At 39.4% G+C, this 20,875-nt stretch overlaps 2 protein-coding genes across 8 annotated transcripts in view; one reads left to right on the forward strand and one right to left on the reverse strand.

Annotated features, from left to right (window-relative positions):
* RNF17 (ring finger protein 17) overlaps positions 1–2,889 on the forward strand; it is a 39,998-nt gene extending 37,109 nt beyond the window's left edge. Inside the window, exons 33-35 of the mRNA XM_088159282.1 lie at positions 1,226–1,415; positions 1,775–1,876; positions 2,711–2,889. Of these exons, the coding sequence (XP_088015408.1) occupies positions 1,226–1,415; positions 1,775–1,873 (289 nt within the window). The 3' untranslated portion in view covers positions 1,874–1,876; positions 2,711–2,889. The remainder of the gene's footprint in view (positions 1–1,225; positions 1,416–1,774; positions 1,877–2,710) is intronic.
* A 1,260-nt stretch (positions 2,890–4,149) lies between these two features.
* On the reverse strand, positions 4,150–20,663 carry CPAP (centrosome assembly and centriole elongation protein). Of its 7 annotated transcripts, none has more exons than XM_014877684.2 (16): positions 20,157–20,663; positions 19,019–19,142; positions 18,005–18,235; positions 17,205–17,349; positions 16,158–16,263; positions 14,243–15,866; positions 10,672–10,804; positions 9,690–9,855; positions 8,375–8,614; positions 7,654–7,753; positions 6,378–6,472; positions 5,635–5,733; positions 5,391–5,531; positions 5,203–5,287; positions 4,989–5,109; positions 4,150–4,492 (listed from the first exon to the last, which is right to left on the reverse strand). In XM_014877684.2, the coding sequence occupies exons 1-16, from the start codon at positions 20,532–20,534 to the stop codon at positions 4,300–4,302; spliced, it is 3,981 nt and encodes a 1,326-aa protein (XP_014733170.2). In that variant the 5' UTR covers positions 20,535–20,663; the 3' UTR covers positions 4,150–4,299. The 7 variants fall into 7 exon arrangements, 5 of the variants coding, with proteins under 5 accessions (XP_014733170.2, XP_014733167.2, XP_014733169.2 ...); XM_014877681.2 differs by having other exon boundaries at positions 6,375–6,472; XM_014877683.2 differs by having other exon boundaries at positions 6,378–6,475.
* Between the last annotated feature and the right edge of the window lie 212 nt (positions 20,664–20,875).

Here is a 20,875-nt window from a genome sequence, read left to right on the forward strand (position 1 = left end):
AATATGTATGTTACATTTATTATTAATTTTATATAACTACATATATGTATTTTTAGCATAATTTACTATTGGATTTCAGTTAGAGAGAAGGTGGTTTGGCTGGTTAAATAATTTGTCTGCAGGGTGTGAGGTTTGTGCACCTGCTTCTATTTCAGGTTGTTCTGAGAAGCCCATTATTATAGTATCAGATTTCTCCATTATCTCCAGTTACTTAACCTGTGAGTGGGCTCAGGTTAATCTGCTTCTGCACCTGAGAACCTTACTCAAAACAAGGACTGAGCCCTCTAAGTGTACAAACAAATCCCAATCCTGTGTGACTGTGGTCTACACAGAAGACAGCTGGGGAGTAAACTAAAGGATAAAGGGAGGATCTGAGTGGAGCACCCTCTGCTCTGCCTGTGTGGAAAATGGAACTTAAAATCCCTGTTCTGTGCAGTTTTGAGATGCTCTGGACTGCTCCTCTACTGTCACAGATGTCACCTGAGTGTCTCAAACATCCCAGGCTTCTAGGGCTCCCTAAGTCAGTCTGAATTTCTCATACATACATATATTTTTATATATATATATATATGGATAGTACATACTACTACAGTGCATATATAGAACCTATATATATAGCGTGTATATATATGCACACATATGTACTGCTTAATCACAATGACTTGCCCTCAGGCTTATTGTGGTATGTACACTTCCTTGCTGAAAATGATGCAAAAATGGGGATTTGAAAAGATTCCATGTTTTACAGTCTGTTAAGGTTTTGGGAGACAGTGTCTTCTGTTTCAGAGTTGCATTTCCTGCTCTGCTTCCCCATTCCTTTGCTTCTGAGATAGAAAGATAAAGAATGGGGAGATGATAATGTAAACCCCAGGTACTTATTTCCAGTAGCGTGTCTGGAGCACATTCAGGCATGAAGCACTTGGACCACAAAGGTTTGTGAAGTTGCATTGTGATGATTCCATCTGGATTTCTGTGTTCCAATCTGTGGTCAGCTCTTGAGACTCCTCCCCAAGCAGGGTACTGGGAGGGGTCTCTGATAGTTCGTGTGCCAAGTCCTCCAGAGAGCCTAATCCTGCCTGAGGAATTGTTGGGTCTGAGTTTGGCATGTTCCCATAGAGCTCCTGGTTCCCACACCATAGATGTGCTGTATGAGCCAGTTGTCCATCCTGATGGCCTTCCTGGCAGGTGGATTGCTGTGGGCAAACACTTCTCATTTTGGTTTCAGATTGCGTCACATACCTTGTCATCTGCTGAAGTATCCAGTTCAAGCAGTACGAGTTCTGTTGGCTGGATTTAGACCTGCTTCAGATGACAAAAACGTGGAAAGAATTCCTTATTCCCCAGAATGGAGCCTGAAAGCATTGTGGACCATGGTGGACTGTGTTGAAGGAAAGCGTCTCTCTGCTTCCATACTTGTAAGAAATGCCTTTTTTTCCTAGTTCTTGCCAAGCCTAAAAGTCTTACTAGCACTCTAATTTCCAAGTGTTTGTTTTACTGTGAACCCTTATAGTTTAAAATTGAAAACCATTTTTACCATGAAGGAATGCTAAGAGAAAATTGCAATCTGAAATGTGGCGCAATCTGCACCACACTTAATTCTGCAATCACAAAGTTTCTAGGCATTCCTATTGTTTTAAAACCAGTTTTCTTTACTTAAAAACAGAGCTACTCTTCTTATATTCACAGTTCCATTTAGACAGTGAGTGCAGCCAGTAAAATCTTTAGTATCAGCTTGAAATTTAAATCTGTAACTGTCAACACTGTAAACTTTCAGACTGTTTCACCAGAGGTTACCATTTCTTTGTATGGAGATGACAAAAATCTGGTTCATCTGAAGCTGATAGAAATGGGTCTTGCAGAGTTGGATCAGTGACCTGTAAGTACAGTTACCATGAACTTCAAATCCACACCATTGGGGAGGGATGATTTCAGAAGTTTTAAGCAAAGTATAAACTGACAGTAATGTGGACAGCTAGAGTTTATTTCAAAAAAAGCCCTTCTGTCCACACATCCATTCTATTAGTAAAGTATTTAACATGAAATAAAAAGCTGTTAAAAATTAACTTCTTTACATACCATTACTGAAACCCACTAACCCTAGGGTAGTGTAACATACAGAGCTTCTGCTGCCAGTAACTGAAGAAGGCAACTTGCAGATGTGGCAGTGTACTTTGCCCAAATAATCAAAACTAATCTTCTTTATTCTCTGCTTTTAATCTGTGCCAGGTGCTGGTGGTTCTCAGTGGTTGCTCAGGCAAACATCCATGATAACATACTGGTGCCTGCATGTCTAGACAAACATGGAATGTTTTTAGTGAAGAGCTTTATTCTATGTCTTACCCACGGAGAATACCAGAGACTTAGATTTTCAGATTTCTTGGCCAAACCTGTTCTGTCATATTTTTCCTTCTCATTTAATAAGCACTCTTCTAGCAGACGTGAACAGATGATGTTCTTAATATGTTCTAATATTGTAATAGTGAAACCACTTTCTCATACTGAAATAGTAAAACTATGCATCCACATCTCAATCTTTTCTGGTCTTGGAGCTTTAAGTATTATTCTGTGATACTCTTCTCATAGGAATAGATGGAACTCATGCATAGTGGTAAAGAATTAGATCAAAAGCTGATGCTGGGACACTTGTTCTAGTATCTTGTTAGAAAATGATAGTTTTATTATCATGACATAACTCTTGTTTGTGTTTCAGGTTTGTTTGGTGACAGAGATCTTCACCCAGCACCAGATAGGGAGCAAACAGTTGGGGTTGCGTTACTGTCTTTGTTTTGAAACATGTTTGCAGTGTTGCTGGTTTCTGTTTTCACTTTCAGGTGTTGTTACACCTCTTTCACTTCAGAGTTTGGGAATAAACAGTTTGGTCAGCATGCACCTGAAAGCTTGTTTTTCCTTTACTGCTATGGTATGTGAGGTTTCTTTGAGTGCCTCTTTATTGTACTAAATCCTTTACCTGTAAAGCTCAGCCCCCTCCCAGTCTCTCCAAGGAGAACTTTGTCTAGGCTATCAAGGAAACCAGTTGTGTGCTGAAGACTCCACAACCTCTCCAGGCGCCCAGTTCCAAGGCCCAGTCGTTTTCTCAGTAAAGCAGCCTCTTGCTGTTCAGAGGGAACCTGCTGTGCTTCAGTTTGTGCTCATACACACAGAGCCTTGCACACATCTCTTCTTTCAAGCTCCCATGAAAGCAAGGCTTTCAAAGCTGAGGTCCAAAGCTGACCCCAGTGCACAGGCACAATGGGATAAGCAGTGGAAGGATCCTGTCCCACTTCACTACATATTCTGGTACTAACCAGATGTGTCCTAGGTGCTGTTGCAGATACCCCAGAGAGCTCATGCTCACTTTCAGATCAGAATATTTTCATTTAAAAAGGACCACAACCCCATTGTTCATGACTCATCTTGAAAGCGGCTTAGCCCTCAATCAGCTGCTGTTTGAGCAGTTTGACCCAAAAGGCCAGGACCTGTCTCTCCATTCAACCAGGTAATTCTGGGTCTGAGTGAGCACACTTCTCATTGCCACGCTGTGAATAATAAAGGGCATAGACAGATTAAGGACCGAGCTTGCCTTCATTGAGGAGAAAAAGGGGAGGGGGCAGAGGAGACAAGGAGAAGAAAGTATCTTCTACCCTGTGAGGGAAGGAAACAAATTTTTCAGCATGCACAAGAATGAAGACTTAGAGCCTTTTGATAGTAGGTACTGCAGAATTTTGAAAGACAAGTCAGCTTAAAAATACCTGTTAGGTGGGAAAATTGGATGACTTCTGTTAATTTCTGGTGTTTCTGAGTAGTCTGGAGAATGAACCTGTCCCCCAGTCTCGCCTATGTTAGCCCTGTGACTATAGAATAGCAGTATATAGAACAGACACTGCAGTCTGCTAATGCTGTTGCCTCCTAACTCGAAGAAACTAAGATGACAAAGGAAAAAGAATAGCCCAGGACTGCCATTCCTTTGGTCTTTTAAGTCATGCAGTAAGTAAACTGATGTTTAAAATAAGGTGCAGTCTACAGCTGTTTTGAGTGTTCACTGACAGCTGATTTAAAATACACCCTTTTAATGCCACACGGCTGAATACTGACTCAATAAACTGTTTCTTAAATATAGAAATGGGGAAAAATAATTAGCAAAAGCTCTGATGTAGTAGCACCCACTGAAAAATAAAATTTATTTAGAAAAAACTATAAATAATATATATATATACAACAAGCTTTAAGCATTTTCACTTCTTTACAGAAATGTACATTATTTTTGCTGATGTACTAACACTCCAGCAGTTTTGACATGGTCTACAGTTTAGTGTCCATGATAATATTACCATCCTTGTCCTTTACTCTTATTCTGCCAGAGACATACTTTGTTTCCTGCTGTCCATTCACGTACACAGTCTTAACAGTCCCATCTGGATACTCCCGTCTTTTAAACTGTGATGTGTGGAGTTCTCGCTGGCCATTATTGAACTCTATAGTTTTGCTTCCATCTCTGCATTAAAGAGAAAAAAAAAACCCAAGGATTATGCATTGGTGTAAGATTAGTCTCAGAACAAGCATCACGTATGTAAGCCTAAATGAAGGAAGACTTAGCAGTATTTGTGGAAAAATTTGTTAAAGATCGCAGTTGGTTCATACTCAAAAACCTGTTTCTGCAAAACTGATACAACTTCTTTATATTTGAGAGCCTCCACTGCACTTTATCTGCATCAAATCCATCACTGCTAGAGGCCAAGGGAAGTTTAAAACTTGGTAATTTGAGCACTATCAGTTATCTGCTGTCAGTCACCTGATTCCCACACCAAAAAAACGGAAACAGCCTAAACCCAAAACTTGAGCAGTAAATATGTGTTTGCAGTACAGTCCATTGAAATGTAAACCTTCAGGAGCTGTAGAAACACACCTGTCACTATCTAATGCCCCTGTCACTGAGCCCCAGGTGCTCCCATCCCCTGCCCAGCCAGGGGACCCAGGAAGGAAAAGCTCACCGCTGCACACGAACAATGGTGCCATCGGGAAAGATACTTTCTTCTTGGCCATCTGTAAATAAATTCTTAATTGTTTGATCAGGGAAGGTTATTTCCTTCTTGCCATCAGGATAATGCTTCTCTGAAATGTATTTTGAGACAATATGCTTATTACATAAATACATATCTAGATATGGGCAATAATTCTGACAGTTGGGTTGGATGATTTCTTTACCTATTTGTCCATTTGAAAACTGCAAGACCTCTAAGCCATCAGAGTATGTAGTGTGAGTGGTCTTAGCATCAGCATAGTAATAAATCTGCAGACAATAGTTGAGATTTAGTGTAACTAATGCGAAGTTTTAAATGAGTGTACACATGCAGATAAATATTTATTGGAAAATGCAGATATAGGATACCTACCACTGTTTGATCAGGCATAATCTGCTTCACATCCCCATTGAAGAAGGTTATAGTTACGGTCTTTCCATCAGAGCCCACTTTTTTCCTTGTTCCATTTGGGAAAAATATAAGGTGACAGCCATTTTTCAAAACCTTTTCAACCTAATGAAAACATGAGTGAGGTCAGTATTGAGCCCTCACATTCACACTCATCTTTCCTAACAGCTGTCTTCCAGAATTTCCGAGTGCCAAGCTCTCATTTTACCTTTCCATCAGGATAAGCAGTTTCTCTCTGTATCTCTTCACTGCCTGTAAATGCAGGAGCAGATGGTAGTGACACATAAGCTTCATTAGGAGAGGTGTCCTGAGGTGACAAGCAAAAACTCAAATCAAGCTTTGTCTTTATATACTTTTTTCCTAGGCTGACAGGTATTTTAGGAAAAAAGGAGCATCACAGAAGGAAGATAAGTATGGGGAGGCATAAACACAATCTGGCGTTTAAGCAACTCCAAGTGTAATTCAAGTGGTACAACAGATGGAGACTGAGCAATCATTGGTTATCTGTGGTTTTTAGTTGCAGTCTGGACTAAAGTGGAATTCAGTGAGATGCTGTAACATGGTGCTCAATTTCCTTAAGAAATCCACATCATCGTATGAAACAATCAAGTTCTCTAAAGACTTAATTAAAGTATTTAAAAGATCCTTGCACAGTTGCCCTACATGGAGCATATGAACATCCATCTTTATATACTCTCCCAAAAGATAAATCATTTTTCAAAATTCCAAAGAGTGAGAGATTATTACTTTGGTTTTCTTCCTGAGCCAAAGAATAATGCAACTACTAGACAAAGGTAAAACACCCCTATAGACTGATACATAGCCAGAGGAAGAATATAAAAGGATGAGTCAACAGCCTCATCAGTCACCCTCCAGATACTCATTAACTTTTCTGTTTTAGACTTTTTTTTCCCTGCTTTGAAAATCAAATCAAGACACAGGACTTACTACCATAAAAGTCTGAGAAGAATCTTCTGGTGCTGTCATTGCCTCAGAGTTGTTTCTGTCATTAGCAGGTCCTGATGCAGGTGTTCTAGAAAGTTTTCCTACTGAGATACATGTAATAGTTATATTGGACAGTATGATATGGTAAAGTACAGATTAAGAGTTACAATTATATAGGAGGTCAAGCTGTACAGGACACCCACATTTCTTAACTGCAGTAGAAAGTGAAAGTGGGGTATTTATTAACACAATAGGCACACGCTCAGAAAAGAATCAATCACTGCCATTGATTGCTTCGTGTGTCAGCAAGAAGCTAGAATTGAAGAATCATTACAATGGACATTTAATGTACTTTCTGTCCTATTTCATCTCTGTAGATTTACAAAGGATTTGCCCCTCTTAGAAATTTAGACAATATTATTAGTTACACCTTATAATGAACAAAGGGAGATGAATATCAGCTTTTAACAGGAACTGATCAGCATATTTTTTCCATGTCTCTCCTATCAAATTACTAAAATAAAACTACCTTCAATTCTGGAACAGAGTCCTCTAACAGAAAACAGGATGGTTGGATGAGCTGTCAGAGGGTGTAAAAAATGTACCCTGCAATTACTTCCCATACGTGATTATCCCTTAGGAAGGCAGACAGCCTTTGCTCCTAACTGTGAACAAGGAGCACCTGCCATAGCATTGCCCCTGTGATTTCAGATCCTGGTAACAGAAGGTTCTGAAGAGACACAACAGTTCTGATGCTATCAATACACTCAACTAGACATTAGGAAGAAATTCTTCACTGTCAGGGCAGTGAGGCACTGGAACAGGTTGCCTAGAGAAGCTGAGGATGCTCCATTCCTGGAATGGCCCAAGGCCAGGTTGGATGGGGCTCTGACCAACCTGATCTAGGTTGCTCATGGTCAGCCATGGCAAGGGGTTGGAACTGGATGATCTTTGAGGTTCCTTCCAACCCAAACCATTCTGTGACTCTGATTTAACTAACATCTGCAGCTTGGAGAACACCAGTGATGAATGTAATTTGTAATTACTAAAAGCAGCTTCTGCAGTGCTCCACACCACCAAGTATGAAGCATTTTTCATTCCAAAATTAGTCTCATCACAGCTTTCTCCAGAATCCCTATGAGGTATTTATCCATATGCTCAAGACCATAACAGCTCTCACTCTATCTCCTTTTGAGGTGGTGATGCACTCCACAAAGTAAACTCCACATTCATTTTATTTTAAAGACTTAACAGAATTCTCTGCACAGACAAATATTTTTACCTTTTGCCTGTGAATAGCTTTTGCCATTTATCTTGCTGCACTTCTGTACTGGAAGAAGCGGGGATGCTGTTCGACTTTTTGGGCCTCTATTTGGTAGACACTAAAAGAAAGGAAGTTATTTATGGTTTATGTGATGTAATCATAACTGTTCATACAGAGTCAACAAAATTTACAGACCATATGACATGAAATTTACTGGAAGCTTTCTTCACAAACTATACAGTTTTGAGACTTGATCAGCAGAAGGGCTTGTGTGATGTAGCCCAAGCTGCACTTTGGAGCTCTTCCTCCATCAACTCCCTCATTATCAACAACTCCAGAAAGTTAATTTGATGCAAGCAATCCAGAATAATAGTTACAGGTTCAAAACTTAATAATACAACTACTTTAAACAATCATGAACTGCTTGGTTTGCCTGGTTGATCCTGAAGGGGCAGAGGTTCCTAGGTTAGACTCCATCAATTATTTTTCTTTCATACTTGCATCATTTTTGTTTTCCAAGATGGGTTCCTCAGCAAAAGGGATGCTGCACATTGTGAGCATTGACATTTGCTGAGAATACGACATTAACAAAATTCTGTGTCTTTCACCACTAGTGTATTCTCCAAATCAGTAAATTAAAAACCAGCTAAGTTGTAGCTATTAGACTCCAAGTATGTAACAGAGTATATACACCAGTATTCACACTAATGTATTTAAAGCACCCAGAGTAATAACTTACAGATTCTGCTCTATTTAGACTCATTCCAGAATTTTCTATTTTCTTCTTGCTTCCAGCAGCTTCTACCTTCTTCCAGGATTCTAGACGAAACTTCTCCATAATTTTGATTTCCTCTTTTAGCTCAAAATTCTCATTTACTAAAGCTTCTATTTGATCTTTCAGGCGTCGATGGGTGGTTGACCATTTGGCCTCTTTTCGTTTTAGATCTTCCTGTAACTCTGCAATCTGCTGTTTTAAAGCCTTAGAAAAATGCATGTTTATAGAGAGTTTGCATTTTTAATATAATAATATATATTTTAGTTTCTAATAGAAATACAAACACAAGCAAAAAAGGCACAAGTGGCAAAAAAGTCAAATAAGCTTAATAGTGCAGGGCTGAAGGGTAAGGAAGAGTTTTCTTTCCTGAAAGAATGATTATTTACTTTAGACTACCAACTTTATAAGCTCTACTCCAATCACAGGAATCGTTTTTCTTGCTTTCTTGGCATCCTTTACACTTCCTAGATTGGCCAGTACAAACACACTTGAGGCAGAAACACAAAATCGTTAATGCTAGCCTTGAAGGGTCCTTCAAAAATCTTGGCACAGGAAAAGAGGGAGGACACAATCACACAAAACACATGTAGATCTGCCTAGTTTAGCAAATGTAATTCAGTTTTTTGAAGTAAGGGAAATTTTAATGCAAGGAAGGAAGAGGGAAATCCCTGCGTGGTGTTTAATATGGCTTGTTTATACATCTCATATACAATACATCCTGACAATGAGGAACAAACAGATCTTGTTTCTTACATCCCTGATACTTAAAGACCTATAGGTGATAATAAAATGTAACTTTGAAAATTGTAGAAGATTACTACATAGACTGTACAAGAGTTATAGACAGAATAAAACCCTGTGGAGTTCTAGTTTGCACTTTAATCCACTACCACAAATAAAAACTTACAACTTAGTACTTTAACTTCGGTAATTTTGTTTCAAAGTTGAAGATCATTCTAACAGTCACCAGCAGTTTTTAGTATGGAAATGTGACAGAAAGATTTGCTCATAAGAAGTTTTTGCCTTAAAACCATCAAACAGCATTGTGAAGACTGTAGTTCCCTTCCTCAATTAGAATAATTTAGATTGGGATAAAACCTTTAAGATCATGGAGCCCAACTGTTAATCCAGCCAAGTTCACCACTAACCCACGTCTGCTAGCAGCTCCCATCTTGAAATCATTTGTAATCTTTGAACTAAGATAGAATTTAGTTCTTGACTGCCTTTAAGTGAATTTACATGTTCCTGTGTGCACTAGAATAATAATATATTCTTATACCTGAATTTCATCCCGTTCTTTTTTATCTGGAATTGCTCTAGCTTCTGTAGTGTATTTTTCAAAAACTTTACGCTCCTTTTGCAGTTTTTTAATTTCTTTTTTTTTATATTCTTCTATTTCAGCCAGTTCTTGGGCTTTCTTCTGTTCAAAGTCTGCAATTTCTTTCCTGTAATTATGAAACAAAGTTGTTGTTTTAGCTCAAATCTCCTTCATATCTGGATTTTAAGAAAGAAAGTGAAGACTCAGTATTTTGTGGTCACATACTGCAGTTCAGCATCTATTACCCCCAGGAAGACTTACATATAAATGGTATTACTTATTTAAGGAGTAAGAATTGTCACACAGTGATTGTTTGAAGTCCAACAATATATATTTTTATATCTTCTATATAGAAATTAGAAAAGCTTTGGCTAAAATCCATGCTATATTCCTCAAAACATTAAAACACCATCCCCCAAAAGCACAAGAGAAAAAGAATTGGCTAATAAGAGGTCAAAAATTAAACATTAGGCAAAGACACAATGCTGTTCCCAAACAAACAAAAGTGGCTGTGGAAGGAACAGATGTGCCCCATTTATGTCATCAGAGGTAATTATTCTGTTCTATATGCCACTTATAAATGACCCAGTTCAAAATAAAAGCTTCTCAGTGTGTACACACAAATATCAAATCCAAACAAAAGCATTAAGAGCAGTTCTGCAAGGCCAATTTAGGACTGTGTTATCCTTTAGAACTCATAAATATTCTCCAAAATACAGCCTTTAGGGACATCATATTAACTGAGCAGGGTTTCTTAATACTATAAATTGTGTGTAATAATGACAGTTTAACATAGACATAGGTCTAGACACAAGTTTTGTTCTATCTCCACTGTAACTGAAGCACATGAATTGTTTACCTGTACTGTTGGTAACTGAACATTAGGAGAGCCTACAACAAGCACTGAAAGTGAATGCACCAAAATGTTTCAGTTAAAAATTACCTGATACTTGCCAGGGCATGCTCTCTTTCTTCACGGAGTTTAGTCAGAGTTGTGTTTTCAGCTCGGAATCTCTCAATTTCATTTTCCAACTCAGCAAGTCTCTCTCTCAGTAGCTGGGATGGAACAGTGTTTCCTATCAAAGCACAGCCACATGCACATTATCTAAATATCATTCTTAAGACCAAAGTAAACAATTATCACACACCAGCTTAAAATTGTTTAAAAAACAACCAAAAACCAAGTAAATACTGTTTTAGAGACAACAGTAATTTTACAGGAAAAAGTCTACTATCCAAACAACACAAGTTTTGTTTTAAAACACTCTGCACTATTTACTCAAGGACCTCAAATATGGAATAGATCTATCACTTATGTGTTACTTTTAAGTACTGGATATATCATTCATCTTGGTAGAACTAAAGCTATATTTGGAAATGGAATGTGAAGGGCTTCACTTCAAACCAGAGAAATAAAATGAAGGTAATAAGGGTGTAATGAGTGTATATGGCACATGTGTAGGTACATACCATATATATGTGCCAGGCACATGGATTCACTATGATGGTATAAAATATATCAAATAGAAAGTTTATGACTTTCAGTTTTTTCAAGTTCTAGTCACTACAAAGTCTGTTTACACCCATGCCTGATGGGGAATCTATTGCAGAGGCTGATAATAGGAAGGGGGTTTTGTGGGTTTTTTTCCTATCCCAGTTTGCAGTTCAGTCACTATTTAAGAATCCTCAGGGTTGTAGAGTCTGAGTATGCAACAGAATAGATGAAATACTGATGTTGTTGTGTAGGTTTCCTTGTTCACCCTTAAATACTCTGAAAGGCTGTAAAAAAACCACCCAACCCTACCCCTTCTCCTGCAAACTTTTAGCAGCCATCCTTAGACAACCCTACACAATCAATTCTCCAGAAAACAATAAGCAGAAGTAGCAGCTTTTATATGAATCACAGAATATTCTGAGTTGGAAGGGACCCAAAAGGATCATCGAGTCCAACTCCTGGCCTTGGACAGGACCATCCCCAAGAGTCACACCATGTGCCTGAGTGCATTGTCCAAACACTTATTGAACTCTGCCAGGCTGGTGCTGTGACCACTTCCCGGGGAGCCTGTTCCAGTCCCCAGCCACCCTCTGGGTGAAGAACCTTTCCCCAATAACCAACCTGAACCTCCTCTAACAATTTCAGGTCATTCCCTTAATTCAAAGGCATCTACTCCACAGCAGGTTCTGCAGAGCAAAGCACACCTTTACTGGTGCCCAGAGAGCCTGCAGGGGTTAGCACCTCCATGTGCACGTCTGACTGGGGTTCATTTTACACAGGCTTTTATACTTCACAGTTCTGACATCCACCCTTGTTTGTTTGCTTATCTAAAAGCTGCAGTTTTAAGGGTTGGGGTCTTACATAACTGGTGATTTCTTCATCCCAGGGCTACAAACACAGTCCATAGTTCTATCTAACATATTCATCACATTCACCTAACTGCTATTGTGTTTTTCTATAACTGTGCTTCATTGATTACATTCTTCTGTTTTCTGTCTATGAAAATAAACCCTATGACTTTGCATTGTTCTGGCCTTTTGTGACAGCCAACATGCCTCTCCCTTCTTAGCACTTTAGCCCACCCCAGGGGCAGTTCTCTGCTTGCAGAAGTGGTTACAGTCAGATGCAGTAGCCATACTTCAGTTTTTCTTAATTCATATTTATGCTAAGGTGCTGATCTCATGTGAGGCCTGTGTTTCACCCTCGGGTCTGTCACTGGTCACCACAGAGAAGTGATCAGTGCCTGCCCCTCCTGTTCCCCTCACAAGGAAGTTGCAGACTGCAATGGGGTCTCCTCTCAGTCTCCTCCAGGCTGAACAGACCAAGTGACCTCAGCCAATCCTCATACGGTGTCCCCTCCAGACCCTTCATCATCCTTGTTGCCCTCCTTCAGACACTCTCCAGTAGTTTAATGTCTTCTTTACATTGTGTCATCCAGACCTGCCCCCAGCACTGGAGGTGAGGCTGTCCCAGCTCACAGCAGAGCAGGACCTTTTCCTAATATCCAGCGTAAACCTCCCCTGATACAACTGGAGGCCATTCCCTTGGGTCCTGTCACTGGTAATCAAAGGGAAGAGTTCACTATCTGCCCCTCTGCTTCCCCCACAAGGAAGCTGCAGACTGCAATGAGGTCTCCCCTCAGTCTCCTCCCCTCCCTTGCCCAGCTGGCCATGCTGTGCCTGATGCCCCCAGGACAGGGTTGGCCCTCCTGGCTGCCAGGGCACTGCTGGCTCATGTCCAACTTGCCATTGACCAGGACCCCCAGGTCCCTTTCCATGGCACTGCTCTGCAGCATCTCATTCCCCAGCCTGTCCTTACATCCAGGGTTGCCCCATCCCAGGTGCAGTCTGGCAGTTGCCCTTGCTAAATTTCATCTGGTTGGTGACTGCCCAGCCCTCCGGGAGCCCCTCCAGTCTCTCTGCAGGGCTTCCCTGCCCTCAGGGGGGTCGATAGCTCCTCCCAATTTAGTATGGCTGGCAAATTACTTAGTATCCCTTCCAGTCCTGCATCCAAGTAATTTATGAAGATATTGAAGCGCACAGGGCAGAGGATGGAGCCCTGTGGAAACCCAGTAGTGACAGGTCACCAGTGTGATGTCACCCCATTCCCTGTAACCCTTTGTCCCTGACCTGTGAGCCAGTTGCTCATCCATCACATGATGTGTTTTCCAGCTGAATGCTGGACATTTTGTTCAGAAGGGCACTGATAAAGATGAAATCAAAGACTTTACTGAAATCCAAAAAGATTACATCAACTGGCTTACCATAAAAACCTAAACAAAACCCTACACATGCACTGAACCAGAGTCCGAAACCAACACAGTTCACAACCTTAGAGACCAAAGATTTAAATACTAGGCTGTGGCATCCTGCTTTCACTGAACAACTCCATTTTTAATGATAGCAGAAATGCAACAGCTGCAACAGGGGTTTGAGAGGCAGTTCTGCACAGACTGTAACCATATAGATGAAATCAAACTTGGGCAAAGCAGAAAAATGAATCCACATTTCCCATATTCCACATGAACTCTGTAGATACTATACTACTCTCAGAAAATACAGACAAGTCTGCTACTCCTTTGTATTTCACAAGAGGAGAAAGTTAACCTAGCAGTGAATAGCATTACCCTACTGTGGTGGAAAGGAAGGTACCACTTCATTTTCAGCTTGCCCTTGATATTTTCCTTCATTCAGAAACAGTGATAAAGCAGCTTCAGATCAAGTTACTTCAATGAGCTGAAGCCTCCAGAGGGAAGGGGAAAAAAAAAACTACAAATTAAATAAATAAATTTTTAAAAATAAGTTTTCACCAATCACAGTCTTTCTGCAAGCTGTGTAATTGTTAGATCTGGCATCAGACATGCAACCAGAGATGTAGGTGGAGAATAGGGCCCTTTCTTGCAGCAGAAGTCTGTACTTAAATCCTTGGGTGCAATTTCAGTTTGGAGCTCAAGCACTAGTAGGGAAGACTTGTACAATACACCTTCCTCATCACTTCCTACCAGTTGCTGTTCTCTCACCTCCCAGCTCTGGTTCCACATTTGCTTTGGTTTCACGCTCTGGATGGCAGCCTGCCTTCTGCTTTGGCTTCAGTGAAGGAAATAGTTTCAGCATCAGGTTTGATACAGGAGGTCCATCTGAACCACTGTCTGCTGCAGATTCTTTGGACATTTCATCTCCTTTCTTTGTGGCAATTTTTCTCTTTATTGCTTTACCTGGGACAGATGTATCATTCTTAAAGGAAAAGTCCATCTGCAAAGGTGTTTTAGTATATTTTTCAGGTAAATCAATGCTAACATAGTTTTCATCAAGATCACTCCATGTTCTTTCATCATCAAATTCAAACTTACTCCTACTTACACACAACATGCTTCTGTGATCGTCTGTAGCTTTTCTAATCTTTTGCTTTGACAGTGCACCACAGTCTTTGTCTGACAAGCCAAAGTCAGCATCTCCAGTTTTGCTCTCTTTGCTTATGTCTGTAACAGAACTTTCACAATCAAAAAATTCTGGATCACTTTCTCTATGGTTTACGAGGGCTGACTTAGCATCTTTGTTGTCATGCTTCAATGTAGCCCCAAATTCACTCTCAGAATCTGTAGAAGTATCACCATTGCCCTCACTCTTATCTTCATTTACAATCCAGTGATTACTTTTTAAAGCAGGAACTGCTTTCATGGAAGTAGCTGAGTATATTACACCATCTATTTTACTCAATGGATCCTTCATTCTAAAATCTGTCCCTGAATTTGAGGCTGTGTGCATAACTGGGCTCTCATTTCTGTTTTCCCGTACCACACAGTCTGCCCTTTTATTTCTCTCATTTGTAAGTTTGACAGCCAGCTCATTGACTTGCTGCTGCTTTGCCTTGATAGGAGTAGAAGACATCCTACGGCCTTTTGAATTTTGCTGGTCTCGTTCCAAGATCTTTTGCACAAATGAGGAATTACTTGAGAAAGATATTTCATCTGCAGCTTGTTCTAGAAACAAAAATTCATCTAATTCCAAGTTCTCTTTTTCTTTTTCTTTTTCCCAGTTGTCCAGTTTATTCTGAAATGAAAGTTCAAAAGACAGTTCTGAATCTTTTACAGGGTGACCTATGGGACACTTAGAATTAGAAAAGGCACTGGTCAGTTCTTGAGACAACTGAGACTTTTCTGCACCAGGTAATTTGTTTTTGATTTTGCCAGTGTTCAATTTAGCAAATTCTACTCTGTTATCTTTATTTTCTATTTTGCTGTTAATTTCTGATGGATAAGAATCTCTCATTTGTCCGTCATGATTTTTTCCTGATTGCATTCTTGTTTCTAATGGCAAGATATTTTCTCCATTGTGATTCCTGAGTACCACTGTCTTCTGAATAGGACAAGGTTTTACTTTATAGGGGTGGTTGTATTTTTTACATGGTGCAAAAGGATTTTCAGAAACCAGTTCTTTGCCAGAAGGCGCAGTTTTCTTCTGTGTTTGTGATCTGTCTACTTTAATAACATTTCTATCATCTGAAGCCCTTTGTTGAAGTTTTGAGGTGTTTTCTCCAAGTTTTGTCATTTTAGACTTGGCATTAGTGAATCTTGTTAAACCTTCTCCTCTTTTCAGGAAGGGTCTCTTGATCACTGGTTTTTGGACAGCTGATCCATTTGTCTCCTGAATATTAATAAAGAAAAGCAAATAAAATGTTAGAAAGCTCCTTACACAGTTTGCAGATTCCTTCAAATAAATCCCACATATTGGTAGAAATTTACATGATACATTTCTACTGGATTTCTGAAGACTTCAGCAAGTGGAGTATTTGGAGCTTATTATTTTTAAGAATGCGAATGTAGCATTCAGTGTTAGCTTTCCCTGCTAGCATCTTCCTTGTACACTTCTAAAGCACCTATCACATCTCAGCACAATATATAAAGAATGAAGATTTTTAAAGTAATAATAAATAACCTGCAACTTCTGGTTTTGCTCCAGACGCTGTTCTTCTAGCTGTATCTGTTCTTCCAAGAATTCTTCAAAAGTTTGTTTCTTCTCATGGATTGCAGCTTTAATAGGTCTAGAATAATTACAAAAACAACTCTTGTAATTCTGTATAAAATAACTACGTTTAACATCACCAGTATTCAAAGACCAAGGTGTAATTGCATAAAAGATGACAAATTCTGAGGTGCTTTAGGCATTAAGTTAATCTGAGAAATGTGCATTTTAACACTACATGTTTATCCAATGCCTGCAATAGTTAATATACGTCTCTAAAAGACCATGTGTGCAGGTTTTGTTGCTTTTTCTTTCACTGCTTTTCTTAATGACCCTTTCTTTCGGACAAATCACCAAATTTCCATTCAAAGTTTAGTCACACTGCCAATTTTGACGCTTCCACTCAGGAATGCTACTGAGATTATGTTCTCTGTCTCTCCCTTTGATACTCCTCCTCCTTCACAGGAGTGCTGCGTCTGGCTGGCATGGAGTGAGCTTTTTTCATAGCTGTTTTGGCCTTGTGACTACAACAGCACTGATAATAATATTTTAGCTATTACTGAACCCTGCTTGTACAGCATCAAGGCTTTCTTTGCTTTTCCTTGCTGCTGCCCACCCCAGGAAGCAGGCTGGGGGTGGGCAAGACCTATTCCAGGGGAGACACAGCCACATTTCATAGAATCACACAAACACAGAATGGTTTGGGTTGGAAAGACTTTAAAGAACATCTTGTTCCAACCTCCCCACCCTTCTACAGTAGGCAGGGACATCTTCCACTAGACCAGGTTGCTCACAGTCCCATCCAGCCTGGCCTTAGACATTTCAAACAATCATAACTCGCCATAATAAACCAGAAAGTCACAGCCTTGCCCTCCTCCCTCACATCACTACTTTCAGCACATAATAGTGGATAGGAGATTGTAATAAATTAAACTGGGAACAGCAATCACAACTGCTCAGAATTCAACTAAACTTGTGTAAAAACTTGGATAAAAATTGCATAATCATAGTGTGAATTACCTCTCCTCTGTATTAGTCAACACCTGTACACCTCCACTGGAATTTTCAGAGACATCTGCGCTTTCCACACCCAAAGGATCAACGTGATTATCTTCACTCTCCATTAATAATTCCGTCTTTTTTTCTGGACACCACATGTTTTTTCCTGTGAAAGCAGCAGAGTTGGTGTTTTTTTCATCCTAACAATAAATCAGTTTTCAGCACATACTTAAAACAGCAGTCAGGTCAGGTGAAAACCAGAAGGGAGCTTCACGGCCATGTAATCTGAATTTCTACATAAAACAGTCCTAAGATTTCCCCAAATTAAATCTTATTTGAATTTGCACTTTCGTTTTAAAGGAACAAGCAATTATGCATCAAAAATTTTCCGCAGACCTTAAATAACCCATTCTGATTGTTCATCTGGTTTGCTATTGTTATTGCATGGTCTAAAAACGTAACTGAACAAATTCTGATGCCTACTGTACAATAAGCTCTCTTATCAAGCTTCTGTTTCCCACATATATATGCATAAATTCAGAAGAATCTGATTTTTGGCTCATTCTGCTTTTAACCAAACACGAATAGACAACAACAAGAACATTCTGAGGTCTGTAAGCTGTCAATAAACAAACCAGCATACCAAGTAAACCAACAAAAATCCTAACACCTTCAAAATAAGTAGCAGAAAATTTCTCTCAATGACAAGGGGGAAAAAAAGCACCACATATCAAGTTATCTTTCTGTAAATGACTAAGCAGTAACATGTTTGTCTTCCTTGTTTTTCAAACAATTTGGCCTTTTCAGAGGCACACACAGACCTTGCTTTTCACAGGCAGACACTTCTGAAAGATTGTTCTTCAAAGATGCGGTGCATTCTTTGTTGTTCAGCTTTTGTAAAGAATCATTGTCTTGGGTATGGGAAGAAACCAGAGCACGAGCTCTGTCTTCAAAGATATTCTGATATCCAGACGATGGCAACTGAGGTGAAGGTGCTAAGCCAGTGGAATACCCAGGTCTTAGCTTTTGACTTTCAGCCATTACAGTATAACCTTGAAATGAGAAGGAACAAAAATAGCTGTGTCAGTCTATTTGTATCACAAAACTACTGCTCCCCAGGAGAAAAGAAATCGGTCACCCAGCCTCCATCCTTATGTCACTGACCAAGAATAAGTGATTAGGCAATCTTGATTTTCTTCTCCTAAAATAAGTCCTAATTTAATCTTGTCAGGTAGGCAGAGTGAAAGGAAGATATAAATTAAGTCAGGTTGGACTGACAGTGCCAAGAGCAGAAAGTATCCCTCCTCAGCTCTAAAAGCTTCTCCCAGCCAAGAGCCGTCCCCTCTCTTACACCCAGCAAACAAGACTGGAAAAGGGATACAGGTTACAAGCCTTTGTTTTTAAATACAGATCAGCTCTCTATTCTAGTTCAGTTCATCACCTGAATGTCATATGTGTGAGCACAAGCAAGGAGGGACCACTTCATTTGGCTACACTGAAAGATTAAAGCAATAAAAAGTACTATGAGAAGCAGCTACTCAGAAAGGAAAGTAATTGTTTTACACTTCAATACATGTACTTTGAAGCAAGGGCTCCCATCATAGCACATATTGATCAAGTCACAACAACAGCTGGCATTTTGTTAAAAAAGGACAGTATTCCTTCTTCAGTAGCACTCAACTTTCAGGCACTGAAGCAATGCAGCATTTATCTTTGACTAATCAAGTAATCTTAAAATTAAGAACACAGATAACACTTTCAGATTTTAACTAGACAATGAGATTAAGTTTTTCCATTTATACAAAATACATCATGTGCATTCTTTCTCAATTTACCAAGAGCTGGTGGCTGGCCAGATACCATGCTAAGTAGCTTCTGCTGCTCTTCCATTAACCTTTGAAGTTGTTCCATCTGTTGTTTCTTTAACTGTTCCTGTTTCTGCTGTTGCAATTCCTTCAGCTTTTCAAACAAATAAATAAATGTATTAGAGGCTAGGTTTATTTAGAATGTACCACAGAATTATTTTGTTATAGATTGTCAATAACTTTCTAAGGACACTTAATAAATCCTCTTAAGATAACAAAAAGATCAGCTTATATTTATTTAGCCACTGATTGATACTACTGACAATATTTTACAAGTGGGCAAGTATTCTCCTATCATGTAAAATACAGGACAAAACTTTTATAGCACCTGGTAATTTGTGGAATTCTACTCTGGAGACACACATACTCTCTCCCTCTCCACTTGAGCAAACAGACATAGGGATTTATGCTGATGTAGCTGCTGGCAGAGTGGACAACAACTTCCTAGTCGTTAACAGCAAGATCTAGTAAAGTGCTGCTGAAGACTTCCAGCTAACACAATTTGTATCCAGTAATTGGAAAGAGCTTCGAGTGAACACACAGCCACCTACAGTGGATTGACTGACACACTTGCATTGGGAAAAGAAAACAGTAAGTAATATAATGGCATTATAATTCCAGGCCCTTTTTATCCTGATATCTTGGATATTTCATCACACTCAACACTAACATACCTCCTCATCTAAACAGAACCAGGTATGCCACACCTACTGGGAGAACTAACAAAAGATGTTGCTATAGATACAAGAACATTCAACTCCACAGTGTTGTGAATATCTATGGTCAAGCACTACCACTGCAATGACCAGCATCCCATTTCCACAGCCTCAAGTGAAGAAATATTGTAAAACTGTGTGCATCTTTCCAGGAAAAATTATTTTGAGAACGACTTCATTTTAAATTGGAACTTGTGCCACCTGGAAACAACAGTAGTTACATTCTCCATAAATTCACATCATGAGGAGGACACCAACTTTCACACACTTTAAGCTTGCTGTGGCCTGTATGTTGCAAGGGGTTTGCTTATTTGCAGACGTGATAAATCATATACAGGAACAAAATAAATCTCACTGTAAGTATGCTAAGAAATTCTAGGTATATTTATTACCTGTTCAAGCTTTTGTAAGAGTGGATCACTGTGACTGGATTTCTTCTGGCCATGCACTTCACCATGGACTAAGTCTGGTTTGGAGCCTTCTAGGTTTCCAGCTGCTGCTGGAAAAGGTGTTCCAGTGGTACATTGCTGAAGTGTCTGAGAGCTGCCAGACTCTTCACACAGGGAGTCATCACTTACAGAACAGCTGTCTGAAAGATGTAGCACTTCTTCAGGTAAAGCTGTAATTTTTTCAGGTCCGGGTAACAAATTTTCTTTCTTGAAGTTCAAACCAGTAAAACTAGGATATAATATGACTCCAGCACGGGAACTATTGAACATCCAGTGTGCACTGAAGTTTTGCTCACCACTCAGATTTTCAACAGTTGGCATCTTGCAAATTGTATACCAATTTCTTTGCTGATCAGCATTAACACAATAATATTATGTTCAGTAGGGCTAAGACAATATAACTTTCAAAGTTTCAGGTAGTTGGTATGGACGGTTATCTATCTACTTCTAGCACCTAGAAATTAAGCAGATAAACAAAATCAGAAATCTACAGTAACAGATTCCCAGTAAAAGAAAGTTACTCTCTTATAACCAACCCAGTGTATTTATAAAAATAAGTCATAATCAATAGAAACAATTTGGATAATAAGTAACAAACACTTTAGGTGCAGAAAATCAATATAATCCAATTCTTAATCATATTATTTGAGTGCAGCTAATAT

Source organism: Sturnus vulgaris, chromosome 2 (assembly GCF_052056855.1).
Source record: "Sturnus vulgaris isolate bStuVul1 chromosome 2, bStuVul1.hap1, whole genome shotgun sequence".
Classification (NCBI taxonomy): domain Eukaryota; kingdom Metazoa; phylum Chordata; class Aves; order Passeriformes; family Sturnidae; genus Sturnus; species Sturnus vulgaris.